The sequence below is a fragment of the Rhea pennata genome, chromosome 1 (genome assembly GCF_028389875.1).
Source record: "Rhea pennata isolate bPtePen1 chromosome 1, bPtePen1.pri, whole genome shotgun sequence".
Taxonomy (NCBI): Eukaryota; Metazoa; Chordata; class Aves; order Rheiformes; family Rheidae; genus Rhea; species Rhea pennata.
In genome coordinates this window covers 140,157,529-140,175,937 of record NC_084663.1, presented here as the reverse complement: position 1 = coordinate 140,175,937, position 18,409 = coordinate 140,157,529, and the positions used below count along the sequence as shown (strand labels likewise).

Here is an 18,409-nt window from a genome sequence, read left to right as displayed (position 1 = left end):
TAATAGTTGGTCCTAAGCATTTTACAATGTCTAACTATTATAGACATTGTTTACTATTTTTCTAAATTATTACTCTAATGTTTTCTCACAACTCAGTAATAGAGCTACCTCATTTGATTTCCCCAAATTGAGGAAGCAGTATAGCCTTTTTTTTTTTTTTTCAAATTGTCCTGGTAAATATATGATTCCTATTGAATTTCAATGTAATTATTACAGTATTTTAGGAACAAAAATAGTAAAATCCCTTACTATGGTAACATAGATTTTTCCTCGTGGCTTTTTCCTGTGAATACTAGCTTCTACATGAGGTATAACTATGTATTTATTTTTGTCATTCCAAACACAAGTCATCCAACCACAAAGTTTCACCAATGATAGCTACATCATATTTATGTTTAAATGACAATTTTGATTCTTTTTATTTACTACTCAGGCTTATAGCATTGATGTATTAACAACTAAAGATCTGGTGTCTTGCTTACTTCCCCACCCCTAACCATTCTGCATTTGTTCATGGTATTTTTCAATCTCCCCTGTGTTGATAGTTCAACATACGTCCAACTCTTCCACCAGTTCGTCTTTCAAAGTGCAATTCATTTTGTACTGAAGCAGAAGACCTATAAATTCCTTAGCTACACTCTCCATAAAGAAGGTGGACCAATGTTCCATGAGAAGAAAACCCTTTAAAACTACTCAGCTAGGCAGTGGTTTATTTCCATAAACCTCCAGAGTCATTCTATGCTCATATAACAGATTTAAAAACTAACCAACCAACCAACCCTCCTGCAGTTTATCCTACTTCTGCACTAAATTCTGAGAAGCTATTTGTCAACTTGAGATACCTCACAATGAAGTGTTATCAATAGCATGTACACTATGATCAGCAGGCTTCTGCTTATTAATTTTGTAAGTTCACACAAGGAACCTTTTCCCTTGACAAACATTCTTCCTATTTTTCTCATTAATTAATTCCTAGCAAGAATAAACTGCCTTTTTTTGGCTTAATTGAAGATGCTAAGAGTTTTTAAAGACTGTTCACATGCATATCCTGATTCTCCATTCCAAACTGCCAGCTGGGTTTTCAGAAGTATCTGCTGTGGTTTCCCTAAAATCTAGGTCACCTTAGTTTTTCATTTTACCACAGTTCCATGTGGTGTTCTTGCTTACTTTTAGTAGGGCAGAATAATGTCTTGCCCTCTTAGATCTGCCAGTTACAAAATGCTACACATGTTCTGACAGTCAAATTCCTTTGTAGCCAAAATGGGGCAATTTTTATCAAATACAGTTGCCTAAAAACTTTAATTCCTCCCTTACGTCACACAGCATCTATATTCATCTTTCTACGGGATTTTTTTTTTTTTTTTTTTTTAAGGTTGCACAAGACTGTCATGCACCAAACAGAAAGTCTCTCTGGCATCAGAGAAGAAAAAGGAATAACAAAGCAAACAAAAAACAAAGCAATATAAGTACTTCACTGCTGACAAGCATGAGATTCAAGGTAAAACCACACCTGGTTAGGAAATTGCTCACATTCCCTTTTGAAATGCTATTTATCACTCACTAACTTACTAAGTAACTGACTGACAGCTGAAATATCCTATCTACTAAAAGGGAATAATTAACTACTCGGACTTTAAAGAGAATGGTTAATCTAAGACCCATCAGTCATAGTCACCGATGTTTCTAAGAACAATGTACATCATTGCTGCACAATTCATATACAGTGTTACTAATCAAAAACTCACTGACCAAAAATTTCATTCAAGGTCCCCTTCTCTTTCCAAACAGAAGTTCTGGAGAGAGTCTTCCCAAAGACTGTTTTACTGAACTGGTTTCATGCCATGTCTATAGTTCCATCAGTTCCAACATTCCAGCTATAAAATCCATTTTGCCTATCAGCATCACCATAGGATCTAATTCAGCCATTATTCAATAACCTCTAATCAGAGTAACATTTACAGTTTAGGAACTATATAGAACTATATTAGCCCAATTCTCTTCCCATGTATACCAGCAGGAATTCATGGAAATTCATTAACTTGCACTGATTAAAATTGGCAATAAAGAGAATCAGACTCAGTCTAGCTGAGAACTGATTCTTCTAAACCGGGATCTTTAGAGGTACTGTATGATAATGAACACTTCACATCGAAAAGCTATCTTCTACAATTACAAAACACTCGTCACAGCTCAAATGACAACATATGCACTATGTTAAGAAGATGGATGCTAGAGGGCATGTTACTCTAGTTGAGTTTGTACAAAACATACAATAATTTTCCCTGTCTTCAGAGCTGTTTTTGTACATTTTTACATACAAAGATGCCGGGATCAGATATGAAACATTACACCCTGAACAGAACAACTATCAACAGTATTTATGTATTTAAGATCTCTAGCTTTTTATCTATTTTTATTATTTTAACCAGCTATCTCTGTACAGTATGTGCAGGGTAAACACATACACAGGTAATTTTAATCATGCTATAAACTAGCAGTTAGAAAAGTGTATTCCTGTAGACAAAGACTAAAGCACTATAAGAATAACCTACTATATAAGTTCTGAGCATTTACTGTTAGGATTCAAAACTCCTTTGCTCTAAGAGAGCATGTGGCAATTTTATACTGTAAAAATGATGGGTTTATTTATTTATTTATTTATTCAGTAGCGCATCAAAAATTAAAGTTTAGTTACTCCTGTCTCTCTGGGGTAACACTGCACAGTGAAGTGTATACCACTTTTAAACTACCTAACTAAATCTTGCTGCATATGTATAATGCAACAGGATGTAACTGCAATATACTAGCACACAAAGACAGTTTATTCCATTGTAGTTCACACACTGCTAGAGTTTCCAACAAAATAACCTATCTATTAATTTTACTTGTTAAATGACAAACTGTCCACAGGTGCCATGTATATATTTTATTTACTAAAGGAGGGCACTATTTTCCAGTGTGCTGATTTCCCAGCAACTAGAAAGATGGACAAAAAATTAAGATTTCATTCAACAGCTCAAGGGTAAAAAGAAGGTAATATAAAAGTAGAAAACTGCAGAAGGGGAACCACATTCCTTTTAAGTGCTGAACAAAAAGGTGTTAGATAATGCTTCAAATAATGATACAGATGGACTCCAAAAGAAAGAGATGAAGCAGATCCACCGGCAGTTCAGGGGCAAGAGCCTCCCCAGTAAGTTTAAGATGATTGTATCAACGTGGGTTTCAAGGGCAACTTAATCAGACTCAATTATGTTAAAGAGATGGGGGAAGAAATACAGTTACAAAAGATCAGACTCAGCAACACTTTCTTAAGGCCTAGCCACACCTAGGTGAAGTTGATGGATGCTGCTTCCACAGAATAACACCTAGACCATTTCCGAAGTCAAGAATCTGGTAAGTGCCTCAGCTCTCTTTTAAGGACGTTACACTCACCATTATAAAACACTCACAAATGTCTTCAAACCTTCCTATGTTATACTTTTTATCAGGAGCAAATACATGAGCTAGTTCAAGGCACATTACATAAAATCAATTTAAAGTTCGATATTTTCCATCATTTACAGATCAATTAATATTCCTTCAAAAAAATGGCAAAGTGAAAACTTCCAAAATTAGTCACACATATTTTTGCACACTGCTTAGGAGTGAAAACAATCACAATGCCTAAATGTTCTGATTCTGAAAAACATACACAGTTATGGATTACTTTAAAAAATTAAAAAAGTGCAATTTTAAACATCCACTACTGAAAATTTATTTTTTCTCTTTCAAAATAAGTAATTTTATGCAGATGCATATGGCTTATAGAAACATGTATATATTTTATCATCCTCCATAAGCACTCTGTGATACATTAAAAAATAAGAAAATTAAGAATCTGAATAATAAATTAAGAATTTGAATCTATAATGTAGGTTTATAGGTTTACATCAATGTAAGTATTTGTCTCATTTGGAACATTCACAATAGATGGTTAGGACAGAATATATCTGATGGGTGTCCCTTATTTTCCTGCCTCCCCAAAATTACTGCAAATTTCATACAGCATTTAGGAATCTAGGGGAATTCCAAACAGTCCCAACTTCCTTTTTTCCTCCTCAGACTCTCTCATCATAAAGCAGATTAATCAAAAATGATGTTAAAGTTGTGATAAAACTCAAAGCTTTTAGAGGCTGAAATGTAGTACAAGTCCTCTAAAAGGAGGTATACCTTATTAAAGTCATAAGGCAGTATCCCTTTATGACTCTGTCTTGGAAGACACTTAACAGTATTTTGAATTCAATTATATATAATTAGGGCTTTCACCATAACTGTAAAATTACTGAAATATAACACCTTTAATAGAACTTTTTAAATAGAACAAATCATATCCATGAGTAACTAGGGTAATGGAAGAAGAATACAACAAATATCAGTCTGGAAGTATCAGTCTGAAGGATGCCTCATATTTAAGGATAAAAATAAATTACACCTGCAAGCATAAACTGTTCACCCAAGTGCATTATATATATATATATATATATATATATACATATATATATATATATATATATTTTTTTTTTTTTTCCTGACTGATTTCCTGGCAACTGGAAAGATGGACAAAAACTAAGATTTCATTCAACAGCTTAAGGGCAAAAAAAAGTTAGCATAAAAGTATAAAATTGCAGAGCAGAAACTACATTGCTTTTAAGTGCAGAATAAAAAGGTGTTAGATAATGCTTCAAATAATAACATAGATGGACTCCAAGAGAAAGGGATGAAGCACTTCATCCTTTGCAGTGTGTGTGTATATATATATGTGTGTGTATATATATATATATATATATACACACACGCGCATACACATAAAATGCCATAATTTGACTAATATTTTATTTAAACAAATTAGAAAGTGTTACAGCATTTATCTGTAGCAGTATTTTAAAGTAGATAAATTCAATACCAGCAATGAGTAGGTTTATACTTGAGTATTATAAATGAGTATTGCAATCTTGGCAAGCTTAGGTCCAAGAACTATGGACCTTTACAACTACTTTCAAAGCATAACGTACAGTTCATAATCTAGGGCACTTTTATGTTCTTTCACTGTATGAGCCCCAAGAGTTTGGAGAATTAAACATGATTCAAAATACACTTTTTCCTGGTTGGAATGGAAAGAAAATTTTAAATAAAATCTCTTTAGTTCCTAGAATACTGTCCAAAGTCAAAGCTTGTAAAAACTTATGCATAGTAAGTTCACATAATGTAGGTACAGAAATCACATGTATTCCTACTATCAAGGCCTAAATACTCACAGTGCTCAGCCAGACTCTTCTGCTAAGGTGAGTATTCTGTGTGAAGAAAGTTTTCAATTATGTTTAAAATACCAGTAGTAGCTAAAAAAGCTTTCCTGGAAACAGCAAACCAAATGTTCTAAATAAAAATGAAATAAAAATAATTGGTTCTGTATAACCCAGCTTAACCCCAGGCTATTTGAGACTCCAATACTAAAACTGAAAATAAAATCAAAAGGAAACAACTCATCTTACTGTTTCACATAGTATACTGAGAGCACAGCTGAAGAAAACAGGAAGAAGTTAGAGGCCTCAAATACTTGAAACTACTCCTGATAACACAAGTACATTCATTCTTGCTTTAAAACATAGTATCCTAACTTCTTTCACTCTGTTCCTGAAGTGGAGGAAGGAAAAGTGCACATTTCTTGGAAGCAGAATAATTCCATCACTCCTTTACACACATGGAGGAGAGAAAAACAGACACTTCTTGGAAACAAAATCATTCCTTACACTTCACCAGCAGTCCTCCCTGAAAGTCAACAACTTGAGTTTTGCAGAAGGAAAGTACACACACTAAGTTCACACCTGCTAAGAATTTACCCAAATCAAAAGCTGCTTCCTATACTATGATACAAGTAGACTACCTCAAAAACCAAGTCACATACAAAAATACTCCGTTATAGTACAGGCAGCAGAAGTCTCCAGCCCAGCAAATGAGTAACTGGGGGTTTAAAGGTTCTTCCAGTCACATTGACTACTCAGATATCAAGACACAATATACACATGGCACACAGCTGATAGAGTTCTGCATACCCCGTCAAGACTTAAGTCTAATAACACAGAAATTGGGAGATGACTGTATCAGGAGACTGAAGGCATCGCCTTAAAATATTTCACACCGTCAGACTGTTCCATGTATCCAGTGCAGCTAGTGCAACCCCCCGACACTGGTCTTTTCTCAGTTGTCTTCCTGAGGTCTCCACAGAGCCAGGGCCTCCTCACGGCCCCTGGACCTCTCACCTCCTGCAAACTTACTCTCGACAGCTACATGTTTGGCCTAAATTTTACACGCGCTCAACCCCTGCTCCTCACTCCCGCTAAGGGCAAGCGCCTCTTCCAACCTCACCCCCGGATCTGATAGCTCAGGCGAAAGGGAGGGAGGAAAGAAACCTTCCCCGGTTGTTTTGTGCCCTCTACTCAGGCTTAAGTAACGCCGGCCCGGGGGCGCCGGCTGGCTGCCAGCGGGGCTCCCGGCCGGCAGGGCCGCGTCGCCTCGCGTCGCTGCCCCGGCGCGGGAGGCGGAGGAGGGCGGCGCGGAGGCGGCGTCGCCCCCCGCCGCCTCCAGCCCGGCCCGCCGCTGCCCTCCCGCTACAGCGCCAGGGAAGCGGCGGGCGGCGCGGCGGCGGCGGAGGGGAGAAGGAGGCGAAGGCTACACACCCAGCAGCAGGCCGTCCATGTCAAAGATGAGGTGAGTGGCCGGCCGCAGCGCGGCCGGGGTGGGGGAGGAGGAGGAAGAAGCGGACATGGCGAGGCCGCCGATGCCCAGAGCCGCGCTGGCGGTGGCGGCGCACGCGCGCTCCACCACGGCGGCCCGAGCCCGGAGGGAGCGGAGGAGGAGAGGGCCGGGCCCGGCCGGGCCGCGGGGGCGGGGTGCGCGGAGCGCTTCCCCGCGACGGTTGCTGACAGAAAAGCCGTTAGGCGGGGCAGGGAGGCGTGGACGAGCGCTACTACCTTTATTTTTATTTCTTAAAAACTTCATTTTTTTTCTTCTCTCCCTCAGTTTGTTCGCATGAGTGTTCTCTTGTGAAAGTTTTTTTTTTTTCTTCTTTTAATCCCTTTGCTGTTGTTAATAGGAGGGAGTGTGGAGTTGCTCCCGGTTTAGCACTTCAGGCACCATTTTCTTCAAATGCTTTGCGTGCATTCGAGTTACAGAGGTTACAGAGATTAACAAGTATAAAGTTGCTGGTGGCACAGTTGCCCGAAAGCCATAAACAAAGGGACTCAAACCCATGAGAAACCTCTTAAGAGGAAAGTGTAAAGTAATCCTCTTATGGGTTGTTGAATGTGTGAATCCTTTTTTGTTGTTGTTGTTTGTTTGTTTGTTTGTTCTTCCTTCCTCAAAGTCTGTTGAAGTTCCAGAAACAAACCATGGTGTTCCCAAGGTGAAGGAACTTCCCACCTACTCATTTTGATTCAGCAGTCATGAGGGACTGAGGTAGCGGTTGTCCTCATCAGTCTTCTATTTTTTGCTCATCTTTTTTTCATGCAGGTAGCTTACCTTTGGCCGTTGAAACCATCAGTTACAGCCTGAAGCATCAGTTGCAGATGCAGACATGGAAACAGCTATATCAGGCTCTCAAGGTGACATGGTGACTTGAGGATTTATACTGCTCTGCAGTATATATCTGTCCAAAACCAATAGTTAGTTGTGGCTTCTCATAACTAAAGTCTTTTCTCTTTTTCTTTGTAGTTAGGTTTCTTCAGCAATTCATTTTCTATCACACTGCCTTCATTTGAATTGGCAACATTTCAACATTTTTAGCAAGTTACTGGTGTTTTTTCAAGGCCTAACAGTGGATGTTATACAGTTTATATGAGAATTTTAATTTTACGGATCTTCCCTTCCAAAAAACTTATCCCCCTTCCCCCCCCAAAAAAAGGTAAATTTGTGAGAAATTTTCTGGAAGGAGAATCCTCGTGTGTCCTCTAGTCTTCAAAATAAGAAAACTGATAAAACATTTGAGGTCTTTTTTAATAATAAAACTTTTATTTCAACCAAGATTTTTTTAGATTTTTTTTTTTTTAATTTATAATAATGACTGTGTTTGATAGTGCTGCTTAGGCCCTGTCTGTCCAGAGGAAGACTATTCATAATGCCTTAAATGTCTTTTAATAACATGTCATGGATAATTGTCTATTAGTCGTCATGTAGACTTAAGAAAATGGGTCTTACACTTCTAGATCAAATTTTTTCTTTGTGACTATCTGATGTTACAATATAGGTGTTAAGAATGCCCACAGCAATTTTGCTTCTATAATAAGTACTGTGCAACAAGACAGTGTTCAAACCTGGCTTCAGTTAACTGGAAGCAGAGCTAGCATCAAAAAAAATAAAAAATCCTAAATACAGTATATTCAAAAAAAGTACAAATCTTTTGTGAAGAAAAAGTCATTTTAGTCATTTCAATATTGGGAATAGTAGTACTTAGAATATGTTTCTTCTGTAAAAGTGTAAGTTATGGCAAAGGTATCTTAGTAGGTTGAAAGGCAGTAGCACATGAAGTGGATGCATTCATTTTCTAATTACAAGATAGTCTAAAAAATCTGGCTTTAGTTATATTTGTTAGCACAGTAACATCTGTAGTTCACAAGAAAAAGCTATATCAGTTGGACAGATACCCTGAGTCACTGGCCTAGTTAGAGAAAAGCATAAAGCTCTTTCTCCTCCTTTCCCTGCCCCCCAAAAAAGAGAGGTGACATCATACCATTTTTTGAATGTGAACAACCGGTGCGTGTTATAAAATGTTAGGCACATGCAAAGCTTTGAGTGTTTAAAAGGAATAAATCCGAAAGACAGACTATTTAAAAAAAGAAAAAAAGAAAGCCCACAAAATGGAACTATATTACATGAGATGAACCCTTTTAGTGATCTGTTGCAAATTATATTGTGCATATATGAACACAGGTTAGCTGACATGCTGATGACCTCAATTTATTTTACTCTGGCTCATCAGTCATAATCAGTGTAATGTTAGCTTAGTTGATTCTTCAAAGCTACATTTGAACACAAGAAAATCTTTCCAATATAGACAAACTGTTGACCTTTTTCTGTGTGCCTAAGTCTACTTACTAAAAGAATGAAATAGAGTGAAAGTCAGAAATTGTAATGCACGTTGGACCGTAGTTTCAGGTGCACAAATAAATGACATTGCTGATCTAAGTTTCATTAGAGCTCACTTAAATATTTGTCTCAAACATCTGAGCAGTACTATTTGTTTTTTCTTTTTTAAGAAAGAATGAAAACAAGGTGTGGGGATGATATAATTGCTTTTCATGTTTGCTACTTTAATTTTGTTTATTTTCAACTTTTTTCAAGCTGTTAGGACCCTATTTTAGTAACTTCTGAGTCATTGAAAACACTGTGCAGTGGAGGTACAATGACCAGTAAAATCAATATTAAGCTGTGCCTATTAACCTGGTGTCTGCTTATTGAGAAAGGTGAACTTGAGTTACTGAGATGTAATCATAAAGGAAGGCTTGAATCCTGCAAAGTCTGAAGGGTGCAATTAACTTCATGTACTTGTTTTAATGAATCAAACTATCTCTCAGGGAACATACCAAAGCAGACAAAAAAATCTTTTCTGAGTTTTACATTGTATGGTGTTAAGTGGTATTTTTTCATGCTAGATAAACACTAACTGTTCAAACCCCAAATATCTATTTTATTTGACTTTCTAACAGTATGTTAAAGTAATTTTAATTTCTGTTGCTCTTGCATGTGACATCAGTTGAAAATGTTCAGGTTCATTAAATTAGGTATGCAACACAACATTTTTAGGTTATCATTTTCCTTCTCTTGAAGCTAAAAACTTTTCCACATCACTGAAATTTAAGCTACTAAGTTCTTTCTCTGGAGAGTAAAAGTCTGAGAGTGTGCACAAGTGTTTTTCTAAGTAATATGCCTGACTCAAAAGTTTCAATTTCCTATTTCAGTACTTAACACTGTTTTTGGAACATAACTTCACTTAAAATATTCTTTGCGGCATTGATAGGAACATCATGCATTGTGTGTTTCATGCTGAAATGACTGATTATATTCTTCTTGTTCTGCAGGCACCTTGGCAAAGAGGATAAACAGATTATAGCCCATTTTCATTTGAATATATATATATATATATATATATATATATATATATAAACACCTGAATAAATCAAGTAATTTAGAAGCTTTCACAATGATGTACATGAAACAGCTTTTTAAACCTACTATTAGTAACAAATTACTTGGAGTGATTTATAGTTAAATGTAATTTAATTCAGGTATCAGCTGTGATTCACTACAATTACAATACTTGAGCCTGATAAGCCCTTAGAAAACGAAACATCTCCCAGTGCTGGATGTCACCAAACGAGAGCTTTTCACCCTGTGAATTAAGTTAATTTTACTGTTTCAGTTCATGCTTCTACTGTTGAAAAAAGGGATAATGAGAATATGGCTTAAGACATTGAAATAACACCATAACTCTGCTAATCTATGTTCTGTTTAATTGGTTACTTAGTAAGTCAAGGAGGAGTATATCCTCCTACCTTCATGAATAACATGAGACTTCTATGTAGTCAAGCATGCAAGGCATCTGTTTTCTAGATTTTGGTACTTGCCACCAGGTACAAGTGAGTTAGTTGCAAAGGATGGAAACATGATGTATTATGCTGCAGGAGAACACATTAAAAGCATATACATTGGTCACCAATAAATTTAGATAGCACACTATAATGAAGTTCTTAAGCAGTGATGAGGGGTGAAATTCAAGAAGAGCCAGCCAAGCATACAAGAGAGACCAAGATATCTAAGATGCTTTTAGGTGGAAATGGGTAAATTTATTGAGGGCATTATACAACAGAATGAACAGTTTCTGAAGTTGGGAAATTAAGGCTTAATGTCATTCTTCAGGGTCATTTTTTGTTGCCATTAAAGTCAGCAAAAATAATTTTCTCTCCTCTATATTATATGATTTGTGAATTAACTTTTTAACATTATTTTTGGCCTTCCAGTAAAATATTGGCTGCACACAGGCAATGGGAAGAAACATGCAACTGATTAGCAGTGTTGTTGCCATTGAAATCCTGAAATGCTTAATGAGTTGGTCCTGCTTAGCTGTAGTCAACTGTAAAATATCAGAAGGATTAGAGCAGAAGGAGAGGCATCCCCAGGTGAGATTTGAAATATTGTCTCTTGTTTTGCTTTTCCTTTATGATATGGACTTCTTCTGTAGGATCATTTGCAAGTGTTATTTTTTATTTAGATGACTTTACATTATTGTAGGAGCCTAACACACTGGTTATGCTTTCAATTTTATTTTTAGTCTTCATGTGATTTTTTTGCTGTTGTTTTTCACTGTAGCTTGGTTGATATAGATCACAGGTAGCACTGGAATCATATCACTGGAATCCACATGGAATGTGTATTCTGTTGACCTTTCTGAGCTAGACGTATATCACTTTGTTGCCTGCAGTAGGGGTGGAGCTGAATGCAGTGACCCTTCAGTGGTCCCTGTCAGTCTTGTGTTCCTAAGCTCAACCCCTTCAAAGGCTGTAGTAATTATATCTCCAGAATGAGAAGAGAAAGACTTGTGATTCTCTAGGCCACAACCCTCTAGGCCCATCATCTGTGCTGCTCTAGATTCAGCTTTTATATGCATGTTCACGTTCAGCATGCCACAAACAGGAGAGTTGAGTATTCAGATCTCAGTGTTTGCAGTCCATGCACTTTGTGTGTATGATATTAAGATCTTGTTTCTATCCTTGAATAGGGGAGTAGAAATAACTGAGATAGTTGATACTAAGTCTGGTATGTCTACATGACTAGAGAGAAACATAGCATCATCCTGGGTAGTGCAGGGGAGCTGTTGGAGGCAGTGTGTTGTATAGTACCACAGCACGGATACTTTTTCTGCATCTGTTCTCACAATCTGAATAGTTGGACCTGTCTAGCCATAGAAACCATAATTCTGCATAGGAACATAAGAATTAGCAGCTCAGATCTAGGAGCAGAAACAGTGGGAAAGAGAGAAGTGGCAATGCCAAGCAGAGTTAGCTAGCTTTTTGAACCTGTATGCAGCAGTAGGGAACTCAACATTTTTCATTAGCTGCTGAAGTTAGTGTACCTCCTAACTGAGGCTTAATTCCCTGTTGGAAATTTCTCTCTTCCCTCCTGAAGCTACTGTTGTCTCTTCCTCCGTACACGTTCACACACACAAATACACACTGGTAGTATACTGTGAAACTGGTGTTGCTGACAGCCAACATCAAATGTATTTTGTGAGTGCCAACACGTAGGACACAGATGTATATGACTAATATTGGGGTGAGGAAACAATCCATTATGTTGTTTACCAACTTTAAATTAATCATATGCTTACATGCCTTGAGGAAATGTGTGAAAAAAATAATGTAAACTTATTTCTGATTTCATATTTTCAGCTGAAACAATTGCTATTTAGCAGGAGATCAATCAAAGATAATTGCTTTCATTAAAGTGTTTTTAAAACAGGAAATGCATTTGTAGATACTGATATCGTCAAATATTAGAGATACTTAGAAGGAAATATTGTTGTCCCAGTGCTGTCAAGGCAGTGAGATAGACGCTGGGTAGCTGCACCTTTGAAGTGTATTCCAGACATTTCCTATGTCATTTCTATTTTTGTTCATTAATGAGTGATTTGTACTTCCTATGTATTATGTGTCATGACTGCTGCTTAGTCAGATTTTTCCCTATTTTGTACCAAGCCAAATGCTTTGGCTGGCTTCTCTCCCTTTTATACCTTTGACCCTATTCTCTCCAAAGAGTTTATTATGACAGCAAAAAAAAAAAAAAAAAAAAAAAAAAAAAGTACCAGAAGAATCTTTGAGACAAAGAAAAAAGGAGTGTAGGAACTGTGGCTCATAGGAGGAATAAATGCTTGTAGCAGTTTAATGATGAAGAAATGGAGCAGATGTTGGAGCCTTTCTCTGTGTTATGTGAAGGCTGTTCTGAGGTCAATCAAATTACCAGCTGACTGTTCTGTGAATATTACTGCATATGTAGATTACTGAAAAATATCTCTGGACTTTTAATAGCAGCAGTGTATTTTAGCAAAGGGGAGAGAAAAGGCTAGCAGCTTACTATTTGTTAAAACAGCAGATGAACACATTATGGACCAGAAATGGTATCAAGCCATTGATACCATTACAGTCAGTGGGAAAATGAATTTTAAAGCCTGGTTTTATTTTACTGCAGACCTAGTTCAGAATTCATGCAGATTTATTTTATCAGTATGTTCTTAACTTGAACCATGTATTTCTTTTTGTTTCTGTTAGTGTCTACTGTTTCCTTTCAAAAGCTGAAAACTGTTTTCATGTCACATGTCCAACTTAAAATTTTCTTTGTGGATCACTTCAATCTATATCAGTATTAATTAAGAGTAGTTAATGTTGAGCTCTGTTGAAAGAGATAAGTGGCAACATATCTAGCCTTTGAAGAGCTTAATACCTCTTAATACAGTTTGAAAAGTCTTTTGTGCTTTTTTTTTTTTTTTTTTTTTTTTTTTAGTATGAAAAACTTAGGTTTTCTTACAAGGCTAATGAGACAGCTATATACGAGAAACTGTTACAAAACTAATTGATTTATCATTATTTCAAAAAATGTTTTGTGCATTATTTAGACCAGTGGCTGCTACAAGCTATAGGGAATGAGTTTTAACAACTAGGTTTGAAAACTTGACTCTCTAATCTGTTTTTTTTTAGTTTTTAAGTAACATTTTTCTTTTTTTGGCTTACAGCTGTGCCATCATCTGACAAATCTGGAAAAGTTAGACTAATGCAACTTTCCAAAAACTATTAACAAAATTTCTAATATTTAGGTGGCTCTATATCTTAATTAAGTAGCGTGTGCCATCTTGTCCTGCTGTCATGAAATGAGGTAAGGTTATACTGTGTTCTACAGTTGTAGAACTCCCAAGAAAGCCCAAGTACTCCAGAAAGCGTACAGCTTCAGTCTGGTGGCACTCCACATCACTGCAGCTCTCCCAACATCATCTGGGGTGGTGACTGCACTAAAGCTTTTTAAAAGCTTAGAAATATGATAGTAGGCCACTTGCAATTGTCAAATGTTTCAATTCAGCTGGGAGTTTGTTGCTTCTTGAAAGACCTGACAAATGTTGGGGATCTGCATGGTCATCTGCTTTTCCAACTACGTCCTATCTAAGAACTATGCTATGTTATCTCGTGGATCCAGTGAACTATATTTTTCCTGTCCCATCAAGCCCTTATTTTCTTTAAAAATCTTGTTCTGTGTGTGACTTCAGGTAACCTGGATGAGCATTATTTGACAGTCAGAAACTATGGCTAGTAGTGGCTACAAAATCTGGATCTGTCTTCTTGTATAAGCATAGCCAATATGATCTTCCAGTTAAACTTCTGTAATTAACTAAAGTTAAGCACAACCATTACATAAAATGCCAGAACTGCTATAACGTTATTGAGCTTCATACATAAGTCATTGCAGCTTTTTAGAATTGCATATCAGAAAGTCCTGTGCAATCCAAAAGTTTCACAAATTTGTTCCATATAATGATTCACTTACAGTCTCTCAGAGGAAATACATAGTGACAGAATTCCTACAGCAAAACCTGCAGCAGTGCTATTGGACTAAGATGGAAAATGCATGGATCCATTAACAACCAATATCCAATTTGTATGTACAAGAACCTAGGAACAGCAGAACTCTCTTTTCATTCTAAGTATCTGTGACTTTCTCAACTATCTTCTGAAATTAGCTATCTATGTTGCTTGGATTTCAGCATGAATGACATTAAAATAGTGCAAATACATGAGAAGTTAACAAATATCCTCTTAATTTTTAGCTCTGTTATTGATGTATTTCATTTGTAATTCTGTGAAATACAAGCTAGTATTAATAAATTTATGTGGAAAAATCATAAGCATTTAGATGTGGTGCATCAACATTGATGCTGTCTGGCATAACAGTGTTCTTCATCATATATTTTCATGAAGATTTATGTACTACCCCAGGTAGGTGAACATGTACTTTTTAAACCTAAATAGTTAAGCATCAGCAGAGATGGTTTGTGATGAATTGAGGCAAAAGGTCTACCTCACTGCAGCCACTGTACTAGACAAGACTGTGGTCATGGTTCTTTTTTATCTTTTTCGCAAATACTGTTTCAAAAATAATTTCCTCTACCAATTCAAAGAATTGAACTCTTATAAACAAGGTTGTTCAAGTATGAACTAGTAGATACTCCCAGCTAGTGACCTGAAGACCAAAGCATCTTAAAAAAGTGGTGGTAACAAATACAAAAATCAAACTAGAAGGCTCTGCATTCATATCTGTATGAAAAAAAATAGTCATAACAGATACTATAATTCAGTAAGTAACAGATGTGTTCAGTATCATTAGAGACTATATTACTGGGATAATCGCAGACTAAATGTCTTCCTTTTAGCACCTAAATTTTCAGTCCTACTGATTCTTTGAAGCCATTCAGTAATTGTTCCTTTAGCACTCCTTAGTAATTTTTAATCAAACACGGAGAATAAACCCAAGCAAGAAAAAAATCTTCCATTCAATCTTTATTCAGTGCTCAGATTTGTATGGGAAGAGCAGGAGAATGTTTGTGTTTTCTCTGAGTAGTTCACCTTTTATATATATATATATATATACTGTGTTGGTTAGAATGAACAGGGTCTTTCTATGTTGCATTTTTGGTTTTCCGTATCAAATGGCTTTAATTGTCATGTTAATTAGGCCATACAAGTCTGCATTTCATTTTATGACCAGGTCTATGTTCTTGTGCTCTGTTGTTAATTAAATTCATCTATATTTAGGCAAACATATACTTGTTTTATTATTACTTCTAATTTATATCACCACAAGTTCTTAAATTATTGTTTAATAATTTTAATAAAATGTATTGCAAATAATATGCTCTAATTTAAAAAATAAATATTATTTTTATGTCTCTGAAGAGTTTCAGTATATATAGATAAGAAAATCCGTAAAGTATCAAGTTTTTGTGTTTCCTCAATGGATATTGCACCTCTTGTACTGCTTCCTAAGTCTACATGAAATGATTTTTTTCAGTACTTTCTAAAAATATGATTTACCACAGAGATACAAATTGGCTGTTTATTTATTTGGGGAAGTTGACAAGATTTTTTTTTAAGTTTGATCTGATTTGCTCTCTTTAATGCTTTTAACTACAAGACAGTAGCTACAGAGTTTTATGAAGGTGTGACTTGGACTCTGTTAACTTTCATTATCACCAATTGTCTACGCATCTTTGGACATGCATCTTCTTCAGTTTCCTTGTTAAAAATAAGTGCATGGGCCAGGGAGATGGGAGGTGGGGAGTGGGAAGGGGGGAAGGATAATAATTACATACAGTAGCTAGCACTTGGCAAAGTTAAGTGAATGATTTTTCATCTTGGAGTCCTTGGACTTCCGGGAAGGTCTGTGTATAGTTTCGAAAAGAATACATAGCAAGAAAAACAGGATTATGTGTGGTGTACAATAGTAATAATATTATAGATCAATTAGATTAATAGAGACTATTTCTAAATCAGTTTGCATATCCATGTACAAGTGTGAAAATGACTGATCTGAAATTATGCTTATAAAAGTTCTCTTTAACACAGTTTTTCTGAAGTTACTATATAGGTATTCTGCAGGAATGCTTAAAAGTGTATAGAAGGTGGAAATGTATTTGATATTCTTGCACCATCCTTGTTTTCCAAGAATATCATACAAAGGCTTTATCATTTGAAAAGCCTCACATATGATCTTGAGCAACAAATTAGAACTAGTTTCTTGATTAATCATGTATATTCATTTTGAAAACATATCTGTATTATTTCCTCATGTGAAGTAAGTTACTTTTTCAAGAGCAGGAGTTGTATATCAAGAAGAAATCTTTTTCAGCGTTGTCCTTCTTTCTTCCTCTCTACATTTCTCTTTCAGTTCATGTGACTGGACTTTCTCCCCATGTACTGATAAGTGCAGAGCCGTCTTCTTTGTAAGCTAGAAGCAGAAACTGAAACAATTTCGTGTTGCAAGGTAAAATGCCCTCCTGCCCCTATGGCTGTCTGTATATAGGTTTATTCTAAATATCGAGGTCGTGTATAGTTGGAGTTTGTGTTCTTTCACAGCTCAAAGTAAATTCTTCATAACAGGAAATTAACAATTATGAGAAGTCACAAAATACTCAGTGTTGTCTTTTCCTCATTAACTTAATGCAGTGTGTATTATATAAACAAGAAAAAAGGAATACTAAAAAATATTGTCTCCTCTTGACTATAGGATATTATCAAACATAGAGGCGAAATTTTTTAACAAGTGTTGCAGTGGATTAGAACATTCCCTACCTAATTGGGTTAAAAGGCCTTGTGAAAACAGAACAAACAAGAAGGCAGTGAATTCATGGTTAGAACATTTTCCTGCTCTACAGCAGTGTCTTTTTGCTCACCACTTAAGCTCTGTATGTTTAGAAAGGGATGTTAAAAGCATATGTTATTTTCATTACAAACTCTGCTTCAAGAATCAAATGCAAATGAACAGTTAAATAATTTTTTGAGAGGTGGGGGGGGATAAGTTCTGAAATAATCTTGTAGTTTTGAAGTGAGTCAGGGTTATGTGCATTGCAATAAAATCCCTTTAATTCAAAGAAGGAAACAAGCAAAACAAATATTTAAGTTGTATTAAATAATCTCTGTTTTTGCAATCTCATACACATCTATCCTACTGACTGGAGGCAAAACACAGTTACTGAGGGAACAGTATGCATTAGAGGAACCACAGAGACAGAGAGGATAACAAGGAATAATAGAGAAACAGAGAAGGTAAGGAAAACTGGATCACTTTTGAGTAGGCTGTATCTGCTAGCTTTATACTGAAAGTCTGCATTTCAGCATTTTTCTGAGACAAGAAGAAGGAAAGGAAATGGAAGAGGTGAAACCTGTTTAACCAAAGCAGGTATTGAACAGAATCTGACCGTACATACTGCTATGGATGTTTGTAATGACTCAATAATAATATAGTTTCCATACTTCCTGTTTTCTCACAAGCATATTTTCTACCTTTTGCCCTTAGGGTGTTCTCTGGACAGATTTTAGTAAACGCAGACCTGTATCTAGGTTTTAAATTCCTGTCAGACGAACAGCTAAGGTAGTTTTAGGCAGGGAAAGCCACAGTAGCCAATAGGAAGGCCTGTGCACTACTCACCAGTGGAAGAGCATGTGTTGAGGTGAGGGAAGTCATGGGGGAGGCAAGCAGAGAGCAAGAGCAGCACCAGTAGTTGTGATAGTGGAGTAGCAGTGATAATAGCAGTGCATGGGCAAGCAGAGTTGAAGAAGACGAG

The 18,409-nt window shown here is 36.3% G+C and overlaps 2 protein-coding genes across 10 annotated transcripts in view; one reads left to right on the top strand and one right to left on the bottom strand.

Moving 5' to 3' along the window:
* Positions 1–6,865, bottom strand: part of PUDP (pseudouridine 5'-phosphatase) — a 75,859-nt gene extending 68,994 nt beyond the window's left edge. The window contains exon 1 of the mRNA XM_062601408.1: positions 6,714–6,865. Within this exon, the coding sequence (XP_062457392.1) occupies positions 6,714–6,801 (88 nt within the window). The 5' untranslated portion in view covers positions 6,802–6,865. The remainder of the gene's footprint in view (positions 1–6,713) is intronic.
* Positions 6,622–18,409, top strand: part of STS (steroid sulfatase) — a 108,229-nt gene continuing 96,441 nt past the window's right edge. For 3 of the 9 annotated variants that reach the window (XM_062601393.1, XM_062601353.1, XM_062601399.1), the window contains exon 1: positions 6,622–6,744. In XM_062601393.1, coding sequence (XP_062457377.1) covers positions 6,731–6,744 — 14 coding nt within the window. In that variant the 5' untranslated portion in view covers positions 6,622–6,730. Of the gene's footprint in view, positions 6,745–7,545; positions 7,638–11,048; positions 11,208–17,013; positions 17,110–17,788; positions 17,892–18,409 lie in introns of those variants that run through there. The other 6 variants (XM_062601368.1, XM_062601361.1, XM_062601374.1 and 3 more) reach the window with 6 other exon arrangements.